The sequence below is a fragment of the Rhinolophus sinicus genome, chromosome 5, assembly GCF_057876585.1.
Source record: "Rhinolophus sinicus isolate RSI-liver-muscle chromosome 5, RSI-T2T, whole genome shotgun sequence".
Classification (NCBI taxonomy): domain Eukaryota; kingdom Metazoa; phylum Chordata; class Mammalia; order Chiroptera; family Rhinolophidae; genus Rhinolophus; species Rhinolophus sinicus.
This window is the reverse complement of record NC_142505.1, coordinates 29,139,541-29,161,658: the sequence shown is the minus strand read 5'-3', so window position 1 is coordinate 29,161,658 and position 22,118 is coordinate 29,139,541. Positions and strand designations below refer to the sequence as shown.

At 36.4% G+C, this 22,118-nt stretch overlaps 1 protein-coding gene across 2 annotated transcripts in view; it reads right to left on the bottom strand.

The window, feature by feature from the left end:
* The window catches only part of TBC1D5 (TBC1 domain family member 5), a 490,620-nt gene that overhangs the window by 210,893 nt on the left and 257,609 nt on the right, over positions 1 to 22,118 (bottom strand). For both annotated transcript variants that reach the window (XM_019726007.3, XM_074312797.2), the window contains exons 6-9: positions 8,827 to 8,935; positions 7,300 to 7,389; positions 7,129 to 7,203; positions 5,930 to 5,997 (exon numbers count right to left, since the gene is read on the bottom strand). In XM_019726007.3, the coding sequence (XP_019581566.3) occupies positions 5,930 to 5,997; positions 7,129 to 7,203; positions 7,300 to 7,389; positions 8,827 to 8,935 (342 nt within the window). The remainder of the gene's footprint in view (positions 1 to 5,929; positions 5,998 to 7,128; positions 7,204 to 7,299; positions 7,390 to 8,826; positions 8,936 to 22,118) is intronic.

Sequence of the window (22,118 nt, the reverse complement as noted above, 5' to 3'; positions counted from 1 at the left end):
GGGCAGTGTAAGCAGAGAGATGGAAATCCCAAGAACGAAGCAAAAAAAAAAAAAAAAATGCTAGAGATTAAAAACACTGTAGCGGAAATGAGGAATACCTTTGATGGGCTTATTAGAAGACTAACATGGCTGAGGAAAGAATCTCAGAGCTAAAGGATATATTGATAGAGTCCTCAAAAACTAAAAAGCAAAGAGAACCAAGACAGAAAAAGAAAAAAAAAAAGAACCGAAAAGCCAAGGGCTGTGGTACAACTATAAAAGGTGAAACATACACATAATGAGAATATCAGAAGGAGAAAAAAGAAAGGAACAGAAACAAATATTTGAAAAAATACTGAGAAATTCCCCAAATTAATGTAAGACACTAAACCACATATCCAGGAAGCTCAGAAAACACCAAGCAGAATAAATGAAAAAAGAACTATACCTAGGCCTATCATTTTCAAACTACAAAAAAATAAAAGATAAAGTTCTGAAAGAGAAAAAAACACCTTTTCTATACAGAAAAAAAGATACGAATTACATCCAACTTTTCAGAAACCACACAAGCAAGAAGAAAGTGGAGAGAAATATTGAAAGTATTGAGACAAAAATAAAAAATACCCCAAAAAAACCACCAACCTAGAATTCTGCACCCTGCAAAATTATTCTTCAAAAGTGAAGGAGAAAAATAAAATAAACATTTCAGCATTCCTTCAAAAAAAAAAAAGTGAAGGAGAAATAAAGATATTCTCAGACAAACAAACAAAAATAGGGGATCTATTGCCAGTAGACCTGCTCCAAGAGAAATGACTTAAAAAGTGCTTTAGAGAAAAGGTAAATAATAAAGGTCAGACATTTGGATCTACATAATGAAAGCGCATGAGAAGGAAAATATAAGTGAAGATAAAATAAAAACTTCTATTTTTCTTATTCTTAATTGATGTAACAGATAACAGTTTGATCAAAATAGTAACAACTATGTATTCAATTGTGAATGCTCATGTGAGTGTACACATATATACATATGTATATACTGGGGTGCCCCCAAAATGTATACAGATGGACATTTTGGTCAACGTTGATCAAGCAGTAGTTCGCTGTAATCAGAAGTGTCTGGACGCTGATGGTAACCACTTTGAGCATCTCTTATAATTGCAGAAGTCAAACATGACTTGTATTCATCTTTTGTTATCGGTATATATTGAGTATTACAATTTTAATACAGTTTTTCTTTCTTAAAATGTGTATACATTTTTTTGGCACCCTTTGTATATGCTTATGTATGCTTACATATAAATCAAATGAATGAAAGAAATGAGATAGGAGGGAAGAATTAAGATTATTTTGTTACTATAAGTTACACTATCTGTGAAGCGGTAATGTTATTTGAAAGTGGATTTGCATTAGCTGAAATGTATACTGCAAATTCTAGGGCAACTGCTAAAAAAATACAAGAAGAAATATATCCAATATGCTAAGAAAAAAGAGAAAATGGAATAATATAAAATGCTCAATTCACACAATGAAAGGCAGCAAGAGTGGAAGACAAAAACTGGAACAAAGAAAAAGGTAATACATAGAAAACAGTAACAAATATAATAGATAATAATCCAACTATATCTATAATCACTTTGAACATTAATAACCTAAATGCACCAATTAAAAGAGTGTCAGCACAGATCAAAAAAATAAGAACCGACTGTATGTTGCCTACAAGAAACCCATTTTAAATATAAAGACACATGTAGATTAAAAGTAAATACATGGAGAAGAACATACCATGCTAACACTAATTAAAAGATTAAAAAGGGGGTCAGTTCTCCCAGAAGACATATTAATCCTTCAAATGCATGTGCCTAAGAAAAGAGCATCAAACTATGTAAGGAAAAACACAAATAAAATTGCAAAAAAATTGAAAAGAATCCACTATCATGGTTGGCAACTTCAACATCCCACTATCAGCACTGGACAGACCTGGCAGGCAGAAAATCAGTAAAGACATAGTTGAACTCAACAATATCATCAATCAAATGGATATAATTGACATCTATACACTAGTACATCTTCCAACAACAGCAGAACACACATTCTTCTCAAGCTCATGTGGAATATTTGCAAGATAGACCACATTCTGGACCATAAAACACACCTTAATAAATTTGACGGACTAGAAATCATACAATATCTGCTTTCAGACCACAATGGAATTAAAGTAGAAATCAATAACAGAAAGATAAATGGAAAATCCTAGAACGGAACTGTGTGTGTGTGTGTTAAGGAGTAAGTCCATTCTTCTACAGACCAGAGAGTCAAAGGTGGCTTAAGATTAGGCAAGTGTCACGACTAGAAATGTGCTTTGAGAAAGTAGAGCTGTAACACGTGGATAGGACTGGAAAGGATAGGTAATAGATCCAAGACAACAATTGACAAGAGAATAGGTGGCAGGTAAAAAGGACCTGAAACAGCAGTAAAAATGGAACAGAACTGATGAATGGGAGAAAACTACATATAATGACTCTCTAATTTGTATTTCAATATATAAACTGTATATCCTCGACCTGTCCACTCTTAAACATCTTTATTACTGCACCTTTAGTCTAAGTTACTGACATCACTCAGCTTAGAACACTGCAATAGATTCACTCCTAGCTGCTTTTCCAGCTTCTATTCTTACCTCCACCTTCACCACACTGTCACGGCAGCCAGAATTATCTTTTTAGACATCACATCCCTGCTCAGTATCTTCCAATGGCTTCCCATTGCAATTCGAATAAAATCCAAACTCCTTACCAGGTTTACACAGGCTTTTGCCCTCCTCTCAGATTCCCCTACTTAAATCACTTGCCTCCAGCCATACCTGCCTTCCCTTTGTTCCTCCAAATGCTGAGCTTATTTTAACTGAGGGACTTTGCACCAGCTGTTCTCTCTGCCTGGAATGTGCTTCCCCTAAATCTTCAAGACTGGCTTTTAAATTTTTTTCCCATCTCAAATGTCTTCTTAGAAATGCCTTTTCAGATCACTGTTCCTAAAGCAGCCGTCCCTCTAGGTTAATAGCTGTCCTATTAACCTTCTTTATTTCTTCACAGCAATTAGCACCCTCCGCAATTATCCTCTTTATCTATACATGCTGATTGTCTTACTCACCCACCCTCCAACACTAAAATGTACATCCTGTGATAGCAGGACCTTGTCTGTCTTACCCACCACTTTTTCCACAATGCAAAGGATGAGCCTGGAACACAGTAGACATTCAATCAATAGACATTAAAAAACACACCCAGAATTCTTATCACAGATGCCAGTGAACTAGTAACACTGTATAACATTCACTGAGCTATACTTCTTTCCTTCTCCTACTGCATTAAGTGCTGCTTTACAGACTAGATTGAAAACCATGGATTTTAGATCATGTAGTGCCTTATAAAGATAATGTATTACCTAAAATAGTAAAATTATTCAAGCTATTCAGCTTTACGATTAGGCAATTTGGTAGTTTTAAAATAAGGCTGACAGTCTTACCCTACAAGCTAAGTTACTTGCTACAAAACGTATATAGAGATGGCAAGGAAACTCACTTTAAATGTAGAGAGCGCCATGGGAGAGCCTTCTGGGGAAGAAGGCATGCAACCTCCCCCACCTATGCTATGAACTATAGGACCTCCTAGCTGCCTTCCCTAAATCTCAGGTTTGCCAACTTAATTAAAATGTACCAGTGGAGACAAATTATATATACATATATTAGCCATATATGTGTTATATATAATATTCATATAACACATACATTTTTATAAGAAAAATGCACAGAAAATATAAAACCAAATAGTTACAAGGATACAGCTTATAAGAAATAACACTTTTGGGGCAGCCGGATGGCTCAACTGGTTAGAGCACGAGCTCTGAACAACAGGGTTCCCAGTTCGATATCCACATGGGCCAGTGAGCTGCTCCCTCCACAACTAGAATGAAGACAACAAGCTGCCACTGAGCTTCTGGAGGGGAGGCTGGATGGCTCAGTTGGTTAGAGCGTGAGCTCTAAACAACAAGGTTGCTGTTCAATTCCCACATGGGATGGTGGGTTGCGCCCCCTGCAACTAAAGATTGAAAATAGCAACTGGACATGGAGCTGAGCTGCACCCTCCACAACTAGATTGAAGGACAACGACTTGGAGCTGATGGGCCCTGGAGAAACACACTGTCCCCCAACAGAATTTAAAAAAAGAAAGAAATAACACTTTCTAACACAACAAAGCAGACATGTTTGGCTAAGTAACCAAATGATGAATAGATTCCCAATACCACTATCTATTTGGTTTAGCTATCTGAGTTTTAGTTTCCTTCTCTTGTCTGCTATTTTAATCAACGTGGCCCAATGGCTTCTGAGTATGTGCCTCTGCCCTAGTGCCATGGTACCTCCATTTCCATTTAATAAAGGTAGAGAGATTGATTAGAATCCTTCTTATTAGCCACTTCAAGCTGATGCTGTCAAGTTTCCTAAGATAACTAGCTAGCATTTTTTATAAAGAGATACCTTTACTGCTTGGTTAGCAAAATATACCTTGCATTTTGTTTTTAAAAGCCTACTTTACTGCCACTGATTATCTAGTTACTTAAATGATGGATAAGAAAATTTATTCTTTTTGTTTTATTCAACAAATATTCATTGAGTGCCTCCTGTGCACCAACACAATGGCATTCTATTTTCTGAAACTAATACTGGAGAGATCAAACATGACCACCCACACCTCTGAGAGTAGCTTCCCTATAACTGGTTACTCCTGGGTGAAACGGATAACTCAAGCTCATCAAAGTGATCCCATACCTCCCAACCCCAACCCACTAGCATGGCCAGTTATCTAAGATTTCCTTGTATTCTGAACTCATGATTCCTCTGAATTATTTTCATTTTAAAACAGAAAATTTCATTTGTTAAATATGTAGAAGAACCTTAAGAGCATTCCCTGTCACCTGATTGTTCTGTGTTTGGACCTGGGAAGACATGAATATTAGAGTCACAGGCTTTGACAATGTAATAGATCTAGTAGGAGTTGAACTAGGAGTGGCCAGACAGGCAAATCTACAGAAGGACCTGGAACAAGGCACGAGAGATATACCTGGCTCACCCTACATTCCAATGATTAAATTACATTTACTAACATGTACACGATTATTTACAGTTCAAAGTATAGATGTATTGCATTTACTACTATTACAACATATACTCATTAATCTGTAACAAAACTGTATTACTATTATCCCTGTGTCACAGAGAAGGACCCTGAGGAGAAAGACATTCACTGAAAGTAATTTGCACAAGATGATAGCATATGTTTCTAGAACTTACCTTAGGATCTTCCTACACAAAATCCACGTACTTCTCACTACTTAACTCAGAAAGCTGAGGTCCAATCTATAAAAGCTATGGATATTAACTATGTGCTAATAAATAAGAAGGAAACTAATTTTCACAAGGTGAATACTGAGTAGACTGAGAAAAGAGATTACGTACAAACCTGAATGGCTTCAAGAGGAAGAGAAATAAGGAGAATAAAAATGATAGTTGTCATTTAAAAGGTAATTTGGTTAGAAAGGGATTCAAAGGTGTAAAGCAAGAGATACATTTTTCTAGCAACACCAATATTATGAATGCATAATATAACCTTCATCAGAAACTCATGACTTCAAATAATTGTTGGAAACTGAAAAACTGATTAAACATTATTTTAAACATATCAATATAATCATTTATTTTGAAAAAGGGAACACAGAAATCTATTAAGAATGGAAAATGATCGTTATTACCAAAACTTGCGCAAAATAACTTTGTTATTATACGAGTAGAACACTGCATTCAATTAAAGCTCCCCTGTGGATTTCTCGTTTCGCTAAATTACATAGAGGTAACACTAATTTGAATTATTGAAAATAACTTATAAATAATTCTACATACGTTCTTTTGACATCTTGTTCAATCATTGATCGAAGTTCTTTATCTTGGAAGAATTTGTTCCAAAGACTCTGAAATAAGGAGAACAAACTATTTAAAATAATCTCACATCTTTGCTTGACTTTCACTATCTCAATGTAATAATTTAAGTGATTAAATTTATCCTTCTCTATCATTTCACATTGCATATAGGAAACCTGAAATTGGAACTTTTATTAAAATCTAGTTTACTCTCAGAAACATATCCTTATTCTAACATCAGTTTTTCCAGTGGTATTATTGTATATGCATATATTTAATATATTTTTTTTTTGTTATCTATACAAAGTGAATGATACTTTTACTGCTACACACCCCTGCAACAACAAAAAGGTCTGCTTGGATTAGGGAGGCACCATAGCCTAACTGGTTCCAACTTAAACTTGACCTGAATTCTCAACACACTAAAAAAGATATATGTTTTCTACAAAGCTTGGTTTTATAATTGAATAGATTTTAATGCACTTTTCAAACTGTGAATTTAAGTCAAGTTTTAAAATTTACTTAACAAGATTTTATGCTGCTAAACCATAGACTATATTATAATAATTATACGTATCAGGAAAAAGAAATGTTAATATTATATATTAACCAGAAAAAAATTTCTGTTAGCAGGGAACTAGGAATTAGAGCAGTAATTAAAGAAGTTATGCAACACCTCTAAAGTAATAATTATTCCTAGTCTTCACTAAAATATGAGTGGAGATAGGCCTAATCTTTGCCCTGACCTTTAAAAACTTCTTTGAGACTCACTACCAATAGTTTCCTGTCTCCTTGGGAGTTAGTCCTACCAAGTGAACTCTTCCCTATTTTCATCAGAAAGGGAGGCTTTCCTCCCCACTCTTCACTGCGCCATTGATGAAACAGTTCATTCCTCATCTTTATGTTCTTCTGTTTTGCCCCTTAGTTCTTAAGGAACAGACCTCTTGGGACTTCCCCTCTGTAGAGCCATTTCACAGAAACACATCATAAACTTCCTACAACACAGAATGTATATAGCATGGAAGAATTCCCATCAGGTTTTAAGTGGTATAGTATATGGGGTTAAAAAAAAAAAAAAGTGGGTATGAAATAATGCTGCTTTCGTGGTGATTGCTAAGCAGTCTGATAAACATATTCTTATGGGCAAAAGAAGTTGATATAGAAATAAAGACGAACTTTACCCCTTCGTCCTGTGAGAGGGGATTATTGATCATCAAGTCCTGCTGGCCAACGACCTTCCTGGGGTTTGTGATGTGCTGGTAAAGAAAGAAAGAATACACACAAAGATCAGAGGCTATCGGCCTTTAAAGCACATGGAAGAAAAGAATTACATTAATTAAAGTACAACTTACTATTTCCTTGATGTTGCTATACCATGCTCTTAATTCTTTAATTCTACTTATCCACTGACTTTTATCTTGAGGAAGAACACAAAGAAATAGCTGTCAAGAAGAACAAAATGAAAACTTTTATAAAAATCATTAAAATGTGAAACTATGCCAAACAGAATCACCTGAAAATTGAAATATTCATATTCATATCATCATTCCAATTCTTGATACATTGTTTTGGAGATATATCAGAGATACAAATTTGAACAATTCCAAAAGTAAACAAAGGCCAAAAAAAACAAGATCTTAAAAGCTACACTATAAAATAGAATCAACCTTCCCTCCAGATTTATATTAAAAATGAACAAAGAAATTCACTGAGGTTCAACTATAGTTCCCATTTTACTGTTTTATATTAATGGGGGTGAGAGGGGCATTAACAGTCATAAGGTCCAATTGGTAATTTCAAGGTTTAAGATTTGCCTTAAAAGAAGCAGGTAAAGGACAGAGAAGAACAATCTTAGGACACAACCTGAGACGTGAAGTCATTCCTTCTACAGCAGAAAATTTAATTTACACTGGCAATCAGCTTAAGAAAACAAGAAGCATTCTTAGACAAATTTGATTTAATTTAGTTTAATACATTAAAATAAATCTGCATTTGAGTTTATTTTCAGCAAACGAAGGATACTAAAAGTTAAACAACAAAGAATGGGGGGTGAGGCACAAATATTTGTATACAAGTATTCTAGCAGCAGGTCTCCTGCCTTTACTGCCTGCATCTAACAGAAGAAAAATGTATTTTAATTATTAAATCTAAATTATTAAATCTAAAACTGTCTAATACATCATGCGTTCCTTTCTGTCTTTACTTGCAGACTCCGGAGGCTCAATTTATGCAGATACATCCTAAAAAACTTTCAAGAGAAGTCATTTTAGAAATGAGTCTAAACTGAAATTAATTCATTACAAGAGAACAAAAGGGGGAAATATTTCCAAGCAATTAAAAAGATGACTGCTGATTATTATTACTAGTTTTGATAACCAATGGCCCTTTCTCTTGGAAAGAGACTGATCTATTTTCCTTCTACTTCTCCTTGCTGCCCTTCATCTTGTGTTTATAGTAAAATAAATATAAAAAAAATCTTTTCTCTCCCCTATTATGAAAAAAAAAGAGAAGAGGACTACATGACGGCCCTTGATATAATAGGAACCTGAAAGTTAATCCCCCTCTGCTCCTGCCCAGTTTAAGGATTTCTGCAAAAGCCTCTGGGGAATGCAAAGGTGTTGCTTTGAATTCTGCACCATCAAGTGAGAGGAAAACACGGTTATTTCAAATGACTCCTTTACCATTACCAGTTATTCAGCACTAAGGTGGTGTAACCTTATCAGTAAATGTCCTACGAAAGGTAAACATGATGGCCAGAAAAACCGGGAGTGGAGTCTCTTGGAAAATTCCGTGATACCCTGCATGGGTAATCTTCCAGGGCTTCGGTTATGTGTTGATATACTGCAACCACCAACTGTAAATAAATATTTTCTTCTTACCTTCCAGCAAATGCTGCGGAACCTGCTGCTTCTCAGCTGCCCATTAATCCCCTTCTGCCTTATTGTTGCCAAGTAATTGTTGTTTACAAATAGTTCTTCCCATTCTTTCCTATATGCAAGAAACCAAAGCATGGGGATCCTTTTGTTAAAATTCTTCTGCTTGGAGAGAAGTGCTACAGGAAATTAATTTTAAATAAGTCTAAGAAATGCAACTTTTAAAACGTATATATTTAGTTGTGTACTGTTTCTGAACGCATGGCTGTCTTTTTGGACAGAGTTCTGTAGATTTAATGAATATGTAGATCGCTATAATTATGCCAGCTACTGAAATTCATAATGCCTATGGAGGCTATTCCATTTCCTCTAAAATGTTGGTAGTGCAGTTCAGTGAATAGACAAGAAAAAAAATGAATATTAATATAAGCATATGACTGCTTTAGCCATTGACAAAGATATACCTGCTCCAAAAACACACAACAAAAGAGTATATTGTTGATTATATTGGCTTCTCACATGAAATATTTGTTTAAATGAACCCATTTCTCTTTAATGTCAGGCTGGGTAGTTAAATATAACAGAAGACTACTTTCTTTAACTTTTAGTGCTATTTACTATTGAAATCTCTGCAACTTCTTTCTACATGATCAGTTTTAAAATTTTAACAGGTGCAGGCAAATTTGGAAAAAAATGAAAAAAACTCGAAAAGCCTCACTGTAAAAACTGTTAAAGGCAAGCTTGAGTACCTTGCAGTACCTATGGCTGAGCAGATAAACAACTGAAATATGCCTCCCAGGCATGCAGACACCAGGGGCCTAACACCTGTGCCTCATTAATATACAAGTAAATCTGCTCTACTGGGAAACAATTGGAAATTAATTGTCCCAAACCATTTACTGAGTTTGAATAAAGGGAGTAGACCTATATTCCCAGCATCTTGTACCAAACTAAACATTAAGAATCATTTGTCCACAGTTGATGCTACGGAGTACAGTTCTGTGAAATTTCACTCAGATTTCATAATGCCACAAAAAAACTTATAATTTAAAATTGTGTATCAAAGCTAAAACCCTGGCAATCTCTTCAGAGACGTCCTCAAAAGAAAGCCTCTGAAACCCTCAATCATCCTTCCACATAGACATGAAGTGGTCATGGCAGACCCCACTTGTTTTGAGAAAGGGCAGCTTTGGAACAACCATTGTACCCCCGAAGTTCCAAAACCAGATTGTGGAGCAAGCTGCATCTTCTCCAGTTGTCCAGAAGAGTTACCAAGGCAAGGGTACATCCCCACTGCCAGGAGCAGAACTTCCAGCCTCTGCCCTGCAGCTTGACCCCCAGTTACACCATGCCTCTGCCAGGCGGGCCTTGTGGCTAAGAACGCTGAGTGGGACTCCTGCTCCGGAAATACGTTCCTACCATCACTCCATGAAAAGTTCCTGTTGTTATCACGCTATTCATAAGAGAAAATAATATGTCACTTTTAATTTGCATTTGTATCATTGATGAAACTGAAACATTTTCAGGCTTTTGGGTCATTTCATTTATTTTTTAAAACTTCCTTTTTTTGCCGTTTGCCTCTTTTAAACAGTGTAGGATAATGGTTAAGAAAACATGTAGACATCAGAACCACACCCCTGGGATTAAAAAGACAGCCATGCACTCAGAAACAGTACTCAATTTACCTGCTACTTAACTCGCTATGCAAGCATGGGCAAGTTACATAACCTTCCTGTGCGGCTGTTTCCTCATCTGTAAATGGAATACAAATAATAACACCTACCTCAAAGAATTATTATGAGGATTAAAGTACATGACTGACCCTCAGAAGGGTGCCCAGCATATTATAACATTAAAAAAAATACACTGTTAATATTTTAACACTACTTTTATTAGTGCGCCGTATTACTGGTCAAAGAGAGGAGGATCTCACAGGTTAAAGGCATCACACCTTTGCCGGCCATGTATACTTTTTAAGCCAATCATGTTGATTTGTCTACACTGAAGCTTTTTAAATTTATGTATAATACAAAACTAACATTAATTTTTCTTGATGCTCTTTCCATTGTTTTCATGCTTAATTCACTCTTAGCCACTCCAAGTTCAAAGAAATGTTCCCTAAAATCTTCGGGTCTTTAAAATCACTTTAGTCCATTTGTGTTACCTAAGATTTTAAATGTATTACCCACTTCCCACCAATTTCACATATATTACCCATCTCTCATATTGTTCAAGTTTTGTTTTGAAAGACAAGATCAGCGATGAGGACATAGAACATTACAGGAATACATCTCAGAAACTATTTTTAAAGAGCTTGTGGTCTGTGAACAAAAAGCACCAATTTCCAATGCATTCGAACCCAAGAGATTTTATAATTTGTGAGAGACCACGCAGTTCCATGGCCTGAAAACACCAGTATGTCCCAGACAAGAGAAGGAAGTGTGAGGCAATGACTCCCCAAGACTCTTCCAAAATCAGCTTCTATTCAAAAGTACCAAGACACTGTGCAAGCAGACGCAGCTGGTGGCTAGATGCACTGCCATTTTGTCAAGTTAAGCAGCCTTCTAAGGCCAAGTTACATACCACTTACGTAATGAAGGATAATCATTTGTTAGCTTAAATAAGATCCTGTGCCTTGATTACAGTGTTGGTAAAGAGAAAAGGGGACTGAGGCATGTGAAATGGAAACATTATCTCTGAAATCCACAATCATTTAAATGTATTCATGGGTACTTATAGTTCCAATTAAGGAATAACATCTCAAAGTGGTGAAGAGCTCTCACAACAGAGCAACAGAAAAGCCACAACGTGATCTATGAATTGTCTTTCTTGTCTATGGAAGAGTGTTTTATTAATAAACTGATACAGTGTGTGTACAATACACATTTATTTAGTGCCTCCTATGTGCTCAACACTCAGAGCTGGTTTTTGAAAAGCATGAAGTTAAGGGAGTAGATGTACGTGCAAACTGATGATGATACGATTAAGGCAACACACTCTGGTATTAAGAGGAGGGAAAAATACTTTTACACCTAAAAATTAAAACTCAGTATAGAAAATAAGAAATAATAGCACCATAGACACTGAAATGCTACGTCCAAGAACTGAACTGTCAGAGGTTCAACAGACACTAAAGGGAGAAATGTTGAAAAGGTCAGTCAGCCCTGTGAGGGGAGCTGGGCTACTGAATGCAGGTGAGACATGGGAAAACAATAAGTACTGAGGCATCAGTGGTAGAATTTCTCAGTTTAATTAATAATAAATAAATGAAAGGTAGTTACTAAACTTTGTCTTACCTAAAAAAAAAAAATATCGGGTGGCTGTTAATAGCAAAAATCTGGCAATAATGCTATGAAAATGCTTAAAAAATCCATGTCATAATACACAATATTTTAGACACATCACTTTTAACCTTTCTAAAACAACCCTCCCAAGGGTGTGTATTTTTAACCCTCTTTATATATGAGGAAGCTAACTAAGGCTCAGGAAAACTAAATACTTTGTTAAGGGAAAAAAGCAATGAGAACTGGGAAAAGTATCTTCCTGGAATAAGGTGGAAGACCACACTGAACGGGCACAGGATACTCCAGACAACAAAGACAAGCACGGCCTCTGGCAACAAGGCAAGATAGAAATGTGCCCTTAAACTTTCTTCCTTAGATTTTTCGTTTGTGAACATCGAGTCCAAGGGCAGAGAGAAAATTTTTCACCACTTGGTCTGGGAAGGTAAGTCAACAGCTGCTGTGAGTGGTTAGGAACAACTTGGGACATTTAAATGTGTAAATGCCTTAAACACAGCAGATGAGATATCTGGGCCTTGAGGGCTCTCTTGACACAGCACCAGTGCCATCCAGTGGCAACTACTCTGCCTTGCAGGCACTGGGTACCTGAAAACCACCAGCATCTCAGTAGGGAGGAGAGGAGATGAGCTGGTTTCATTTCTCATACTAATTCATAGTGGTACCTTGGAAGCACTGTGTTGAGAAGGATTCTGAGCTCACCTCTGTGCTCCTGAGATAACACTGTGACTGATTAAAATGTCAGCCATGGGCGCTGATCACATTTCTAAGTAAATGAAATCAACTTTTGTAGCAATTGTTGCCTTCCCTCTATGAAAACTTTCTTAGGTAAGTAAGCCTCCGACCATAGTTTTTCCTTTTCTTTTTAACAGAAATCAACTAGAATATGCAGTGAATAAATATAGCTGATGATCATAAGGAAATATTTATATCAAATTGTGTATTGTAAGGTAGTATTTTCCCAAGATACACACATAAAATTAGTATGAAACTAGTTAAAACCTTCTAAATATAATTGTTTAAGTACTTTTGTAACCTAAATAATGCATAAGTGACTTAATTGTGTGGCAATTCTGGACTAGACAATTTCTGAATTGTTGTACCAAATGACGATGCACTCGAGAAAACATTTTATATTGTATATTTTATATGATGGCTTCTAGCCCATTTTCAAGCATTATCTGGACAGGGAAGAATGTGTCTTATGGGGCTAACTTAAGAAACCCAAACAACTACAGTAATTGTAAAGAGCTCAGAGACTACACACAGAGTCTAGTACTTAGGATCTGCAATACTTGGTTAAGAAGAGCTACTTGGGTTTTTACTGATAATGAAGTTGCTGAATGCAGAGAAGGAATTATCACTCTGGGGAAGCTCAACAAGTCGCAGGTAATAGAAGAAAGAGGGAGGACACACGTTCCTGGATGTCAGGGAAGTGTCACAGGAGGATGTGAGGTAAAGGAGTTCTCAGAGGTGACCACGCAGTTTACAAGGTTGGCCAGTCAACCAGGATTAACTCATTTTTGAGATCTGACTATAGTAACAGTAACTGAAGGCCAGGGCAACAACATCAGGCGATGCTTAAGCAGGGTCAGATCAGAGTTAGATACGTGGAACATTTGAAGGTGAGGAGGAAGTGCAAGATAGGAAAACGGAACCTGATGCAAAAAGGTTTATACAATTGCATAATCTTAAAGTGAGTGCTGATATTTGAAAACTTGCCCTATTAATTATAATCGTATTTGCTTTAGCAAATAAATGCAAAGGAAAAAGGAAACAATGGATTTTTCATCTGTTTCTAATCTGCAGAGAAACATACTAATTAAACCTTACTATTAATGAAACGACTGTATCATAATTCCAATATTCCGTGTAAAAGAGTATGTAACTGTATCCCATTTTAAAGGTATGATTTTAAAAATACCATTCGAACAGAAAAGGGAACATGTAAAGCAAAAATCAATGGAAATATGAGAAGTGTAAATTAGGTATGTCAGCGTCAGACAGCGAAGTGTGGCACCAGATATGGGTAAGCTACAACATTAGGACTGCAGGTGCCAAGATCAACCAGATAAACACTGATGTTAGCTATAATTACCTCATTTTTAGCTTAAATCACAGGTAATGAGGGAACTCAGAGACTCTAAAAGGCAATTAGAAACTGTACTGGCTTTTTTGCTTCCTCTATCAGGAATTTTTAAAAACTTACTTTTATTTAAAGCTTTCTTCCCTCTATAATGAAACATCAGGGCTTACCACTTACATACATAAGTAAATATAAAAATAGAGTGCACAATTGTTCACAAGCTTAAAATGGATTTCTTCATATGTCTGGGTGAAATATGTTCTCATATGATGAGGCTCCGCTGAAACAAAGGCAACAAACAGTTCCGTGTCTGGAGGTTTGTTAAAAGTAACTTATGATGATTTGATTCAGGTTTGGACTTAACTCTGAACCAAGAAATCTTGAGCCCCCACCTCAATATACACAAGGACACGAGGAACAAAGTTAGCAACAATTTTGCACTGACAGGTAGAATATTCTTTTTAAAAAAGACAAGAAAATATGTATTATTTTCTTCAAAATGTAGTTTTTTAAGAGCTTTTAAATTCAGGGTCAGATTAAAGTAGGTAAACACACCCAACATACTTTTAGAAAAAGAACCAAGAAAAGCTATATCATGAGGTTATAAAACTTAAGCACATAATAAAGATCATTATATTACTAATTGAAGGATCAGCGTTTAGAAATGAGGTGAGAAAAGGATCCTGTAGCTGACAATCTCTATGAAGTTGTCTGAAATAAATAGCTTTTATCTTCCACGGTGTACTGATGTGTTTTATATAATTAATAAAGGACAATGCCCTTCCTTGAGACACCTCCCTGCAGACCTCCCCCACCTGCTTCCATTCCCATCCCACCTCGTGTAGCTTGACATCAGGTTGGTGCAAAAGTAATTGCGGTTTAAAAGGTTAAAAATAATTGCAAACTCGCAATTACTTTTGGACCAACCTAATATTTATAGAAACTAGCATGAGCTTGATGCCTAACTTTCTATACAATAAGGAATTTGCCACATAGTCTATAACGCAAGCAACACTGTAAGGCAAATACAGAATTGAGATCAAATTATTTTCCAGTAATTTAGAAATAGGAATTTATTCAGCAAAACCTGATACCCTAATTAAAAGTCAATCCCATCTCTTAAAGCATAGTTTCTAAGGCTGGACTGACTTATAGGTTATTGCACATATAGAAATAAATGTACCCTTGAAATGCTCTCTCTTAAATGGATTATATTTTAACTGAATTGATCATTCATTCGATAACTTCTAGATGAACACTATCCAACAGAACTTTCTGGGACGACAGGAATGTTGTGTATGTGACTGTCCAATACGGTAATCACTAATCACAAGTGACTACTTACTAAGCAGGTGAAGCATGACTACTGCAACCGAGGACCCACATATTTTATTTCAATTAATTTCAACATAAAATTAAATAGCATCATGTGGCTAGTGGTTCTCATATTGGACAGCAAACTTCAAAGTGTTTTAAAGATGATGAACTATACACATATACATTCAATTTTTAAAATAACAACTATGAAAGTTCAAGGGATATAAAGATAAATATACACAATACATATTCATATACAGTGTTATTGGGGAAAGAAGACAGATATATGTTAAAAGTTAAATAGCATAAGTGGTGAAAAATATCAAGGTGATTCCATGAGAGATGTAACAGTATGTCATCAATGAATGGTGCTACTGATAAGATCAGATGTAGATGCCACAAGTTATGTTAATCTTTTTTGTTTCTATCTCACTGCCTCTCCCTGTCTGTGCTTCTGTCACTACCACCACTCTCTGCCCCACTTTGAACCACCTCCCTCTTCTCTCATACACACACACATAAAAGTTAGGAAAGCAAATCTTTAGTGATGACAGTGATACATCTATAAGTTATCAAAAATGATCAAGGCTAGGGCTGGCCCGGTGGCTCAGGTGGTTAGTGCTCCATGCTCCTAACTCTGAAGGCTGCCGGTTCGATTCCCACATGGCCCAGTGGGCTCTCAACCACATGGTTGCCATCTCAACTCCTGGAGTCCCACAAGGGATGGTGGGCAGCGCCCCCTGCAACTAAGATTGAACACAGCACCTTGAGCTGAGCTGCCTCCCGGATGGCTCAGTTGACTGGAATGTGGGCTCTCAACCACAAGGTTGCCAGTTCGATTCCTCAAGTCCCGCAAGGGATGGTGGGCTGCGCCCCCTGCAACTAGAAACGGCAACTGGACCTGGAGCTGAGCTGCGCCCTCCACAACTAAGACTGAAAGGACAACAACTTGAAGCTGAACGGCACCCTCCACAACTAAGATTGAAAGGACAACAACTTGACTTGGAAAAAAGGCCTGGAAGTACATACTGTTTCCCAATAAAGTCCTGTACCCCTTCCCCAATAAAATCTTTAAAAAAAAAAAAAAAATCAACTTAAAAGAAAAATGATCAAGGCTAGAAACCAGACAGAAGATTTGGATCACAAGCCTAATATAACCATACTCAGCAACAGATTGACTCAAAGATTGAGGTAATGGGAATTTTAAAGGAAGATCAATGGGCCGTATGATAAAAATAAACTTTAGTTTAAAATCAATATGTAGATTATAATTTGTTTGGATTAATGTGCCTGGGCAAACAATTTCACATGGGCCTCTGAAAAGGTAAGAAAATATTAATATCCCCAACCCAAGGACTTCTAGAAAAGCTCACTCATTAATAATTAGAAAGGAAAAAACTCACCAATTAAAAAAAAATTGCTTGAATGCCTCATTTACCCAGCATGATGAAAGGCCAATGTATGCCATATAAGTGATTTTTTTTTTTTCTCAACACAAAATGTTCAGAACATCAAAACATTTCCAAGACTTAAAGGAATTTTTGTCCAGATGTAGGACATATTTGGAAAATGCATAGCTATTTGCCGCTATATGAAATAACTCCACACTGCTTTGTTTTTAGAGTTTCCCGTGCTGTTTTTAGTGGCATTTCTCTCATGACCATCCTTGTCAGGCTATCAGCTACCAATGTGTGTAATGATTACATGTTAGGTTTTAAAAATTCTAAATCTGTACACGTCTGTCATTTGCTCAGATCGTCTTTTTAAAAATAAAGACAACAAACTAGACTTTAAACTGTTATACATTCTAGCTTCCCTATTTCAATATCACAAACTATCACAATCTTTTTTAATTAAAAAAAACGAGAAGATGTGGTGGAAGCAGGATAAGGGTGAATGGGCTCTCCTATACGTTAATGAACAAACATCTTGGCGGCCAATCGAATATTTTCCACCTATTTCTAAGTTTCTGTACGACTATATTCTAATTGGTGGACACTATTATAAATTTGACCTCTAAATAACTGATGTGTTACTGTGTATCGAAAGAAGAGGGGGGAAAATCCCTTTTCTTGACACCAGTTTTGAGGGTGAGGGGTGGGAAAAACATTAAAATGAAGAACTCGGGTAGAGACCCATGTGGAGTCTGCACTCTGCTTCCCATGTAGGCTAGAAAGACAGTGGGAGTAGTATTTTTATTACTGTTTTTTTTTTTTTTTTTAAACAGTTGCTCTGCATTATAGTGGAAGATGAACCATTTTCTCATGACTTCCTTGCCCAAATGAAATCACATGTCATAAAAAAATCTTGTGTTGGGTAAAAGTATTCTCCACTGCTGAAATTGTATATTTGGAAATTCATCTACTTCAGAAGAACCCAATCTAAGTCCTGACTTCATAAAAAGGCCTTTTGTTATTTGCTGTTCAGTAATTCAGATATTCCCAAATGCATGCCACATAAAATTTAATTATATGGCCACAGACATCTTTATATGAATCCATGAGATGTTTCCATTTATGGAAACATGGAATGTTACTATAAAATTTAAAATTAGCACCATAAGAAAGTTCAAATTTTTTTCTAAAGTCTTTAAAAATATTATGATTAGGAATGGCACCTAGCGATATAGAGGCAGGAAAACGGGGTTCCTTTTCTAGGGTCCATTAGCAACACAGGTGGCAGTGGGAGAAACTGCCCCCAGGGATGCGGGCAGTATTAAAAATGCCAAACAGACCACTCTGGTTTTATTTACTTATCCCACTCCCTCCACCCTCTCCCAAATCTCTCACTGGAAAAACAGTCCCTGTTTAACCTACATACACAGTTAGAATACAAAGGGCAGAAGCAGCCTCTGGCTGTGACCCCATGGTAAGGTGGGGAGGTCAAGGAAACAACAGTAAATACCGCAGAGCTTATAAATTTATTACTGTGGATTGAACAAAATCAAAATAACGAGAGGTCTGTGCCTGGTTCAGTGATAGCAAAACTCTCCTGCTCAAGGGAACTTCAAGATCTAGAAGCACATTAAAAACTTGTAATGAGAATTAAGAGATGGTGTTGAATTATCCTGTTTTACTTCAAATGGGTTGAGAGACTTGGGTATGTCATCTGAATTACTTTCCTAATCTGAACAGTAGCTCGAAATACAATCTTTGAGAGTCCTTGAGAATATGTCAACCAGACTATAAACTACTTCTATATCTATCTCAGAACATTGCATCTATAATCATGGAAAGAAATCTATGTCCATATGTTCAGATAGTACTAGGACGTCTTTTAAATTTCAAATATTTCTTCATTAGCAGTCTATTTTATTCCATAGCTTCTTTATCAATTTTCCCCATATTTCTAGACAAGTAAAATTCATTCTCAATTGTATTATTATCTACTACTTTCTGTAATTTTGTGCGACTTAAAGATACATTTTTCAAGTCCCAGTTAAAGTTTTTGATCATTGATTCAAATATATCAAACATCTATGATATACTGAAACCTAAAACTTTGCACGAAATAGCAGTTCACACAAAATAATGATGTCACCACAATTAAATAGATACACACACACACACACACACATATGTTGTGTAAGTCATTTTAGCTATCTTTAGAAGCAAGGACATAATTTTGTCACTGACAAACACAAGGCCAATCGAATCTTCCCATTCTAATAGTGCAAAAAAAAAAAAAAGGAATGTATTGCTGAAGAGTAGAAAATGAAGATTGTCTTTGTTCATATTGTTTACCTCACAGAAAACTCCTGTCTCTCTACAATGTCTAGCAAACATATCTTCCTGCTTACCACCCACCACTCCACCCCTGAGTTTTAACTACCCCATCTGGTATTCCTCTAGTTGCTAGTAAAATGTCCCCATTGTAACACCTGTCATCATCTATGTTAGTTCCTTCCATGTTTGTCTTCCCTCCTAAACCATGAGGACACCAGAGGCAGGATCTGTTTTATTCCTCTTTGGGTTTTGGAGGTTTAGTACACTGGCCTGCCTATAAATGAATCTACAATAAAGATTTGCAGAATGATTGAGATACCTTATCTCTCTTGAACCGCCCCCCCCCCCCCAAAATACACACATCCCCCACACGTCACAGAAGCACTTATATAAAGCTCTGGATTAAATATAAAGTGAAAAATTGGATTATTAACTACTGACATGTTTTCCCAAAAGGTAAGGTAAACCTGATATAGAAAATAGACAAATATTGAATATCAATTTCTGTTAAAATATTCTATGAATATTTCACCCTTAAACTATGTCTTTGAAAGTTACAAACTGTCCATCAAATTAAAAGTCAGAAATTAAGCATTATACAGAGCTAACAATATAACTATAAAGCAGACCAATATATAAAAAGCAAGCTATTTGTAAAATTTGAAAAAGATATACAAAGTCTGACAATTAAGTTTGCGAACTTGTTGCAATGATGTTACTAGCCTTTTTTTTTTTATACCAGAGGGAGTATTCATTATGAATTTGTACCAACTGGACAAACAGTTAACTAAGTTTACTATTTGGAAGTGCTAAAAAGGCTGCGTGAAAAAGTTAGACAACCTGAACTTTTCGCCAATAATTCATGGCCCTTACATCACAACAATGCACTAGCTCACATGGCACTGTCTGGGAGGGAGTTTTTAGCCAGTAAACAAATAACCGTATTGGAGCACCGTCCCTACTCACCTGATCTGGCCCCCAAAGACTTCTTTCTCTACTAGAAATTAAGGAAATATTGAAAGGAAGACATTTTGATGACATTCAGGACATCAAGGGAAATACGGCGACTGCTCTGATGGTCATTCCAGAAAGAGTTCCAAAATTGCTTTGAAGGGTGGACTAGGTGCTGGCGTCGGTGCATAGCTTCCCAAGGGGAGTACTTGGAAGGTGACCACAGTGATATTCAGCAATGAGGTAGGTAGCACTTTTTCTAGGATGAGTTCGTGAACTTTAGTGTCACACCTCATATAACTTTCCAAGTTTAAACCCTAATTCTATGCATTATTTTCTCAAATTATAGATCCAGCAACACACTTCAACATCACCGACAAAATATTTAATTTTGTCGATTTCACTACCATACCTAGAAAGCCCAGCATCCTCATGTTAACAAAATCATTTACAAAAACTCCCAGGGCTGACAGTGGGCACATTCAACTGGGGCCAGTGGGGAAAACAGAAGTGTGTCCAGGGAAAGGGACTCTCGGGGCTGCCTGACTCACAGCTGTTTATCCTCATATTTCAAATGTATGCCTGTCTTTTCAAAGATAAACATTTACAGTTTTTAGATGACTGGAGCTTGCAGCTGACAGTGTAAATAAACAAATATGAAAAAAACCCCAAAATCTCCCCGAAAGCCTAGCTACAAGTAACATAAAGGGCTTGAAGTGGCTTCTGGATAGAGAAAGGAACTCTAACATGTATGCTTAAGTCAGCTTGGGTTATATTGATTTAAGGTTACACAGTCATGTGTCACTTAATGATGGGGATATGTTCTGAGAAATGCATCCTCAGGCTATTTCCTCATTGTGCAAACATCATACAGTGCACGTACACAAACCCAGATGCTACAAACTCCTGCACACCTAGGCTGCATGGCTACAAACCTGTACAGAATGTTACTGTACTGAATACTGTAGGCAACTATAACACAGGGGTAAGTATTTATATTTCTAAATGTATCTAAACATAGAAAAGGTACCATAAAATACAATATAAGAGATTTAAAAAAATGGTCCACCTGTATAGGGCACTTACCATGAATGGAGCTTGCAGGACTGGAAGTTGCTCTGGGTGAGTCAGTGAGTGAGTGGTGAGTGAATGTAAAGGCCATTATTGTACCCCACTTAGACTTTATAAATACTGTATACAATTAGGGTACACTAAATTTATTAAAATGTATTTCTTTCTTCAATTATAAATTAACCTTAGCCTACTGTAATTTTTTTACGTATAAACTTTATTTTTTTTAACTTTTTGACTCTTTTGTATAATAATACTTAGCTTAAACACATATTGTACTTCTGTACAAGAATATTTTCTTCTTTTATATCCTTTTCTATAATTCTATAAGCTTTTCTATTTAATTATTTTATTTTATATTATTTTTCACTTTTTGATAAGAACTAAGACAAAGACATACATTAGCCTAGACCTACACTGGGTCAGGATCATGATATCACTGTCTCCACCTCCACATCTCGTCCCACTGGAAGGTCTTCAGATAGTAACACGCATGGAGCTGTCATCTCCTATGACAGCAATGCCTTCGTCTGGAACACTCCTGAAGGACCTGCCTGGGGCTCTTCTTCAGGAGGTGCCACTCTTCAGAAATATGTCCACAGTGGTTTGCTTGGTTTGTTTCTTTTATTCCTCAGATATTATATGCAAATAATCCACCCACGGACATGCCTTTAATGAAAATCTTTCAGTGTTGAGGTCTTGTTTTCAAACTTTTTAAGGAGCTTGTTGAGGTTTGCAAAACTCTGCTAAACCCCTCACTGTGAAATTTCTTGGGGGTTCTTCTTCTTTTGCTTCTCCTGCAGTATCCTTTTTCTTATCTCTTCTTCAGCTATCAGTTCCTGATCTTGT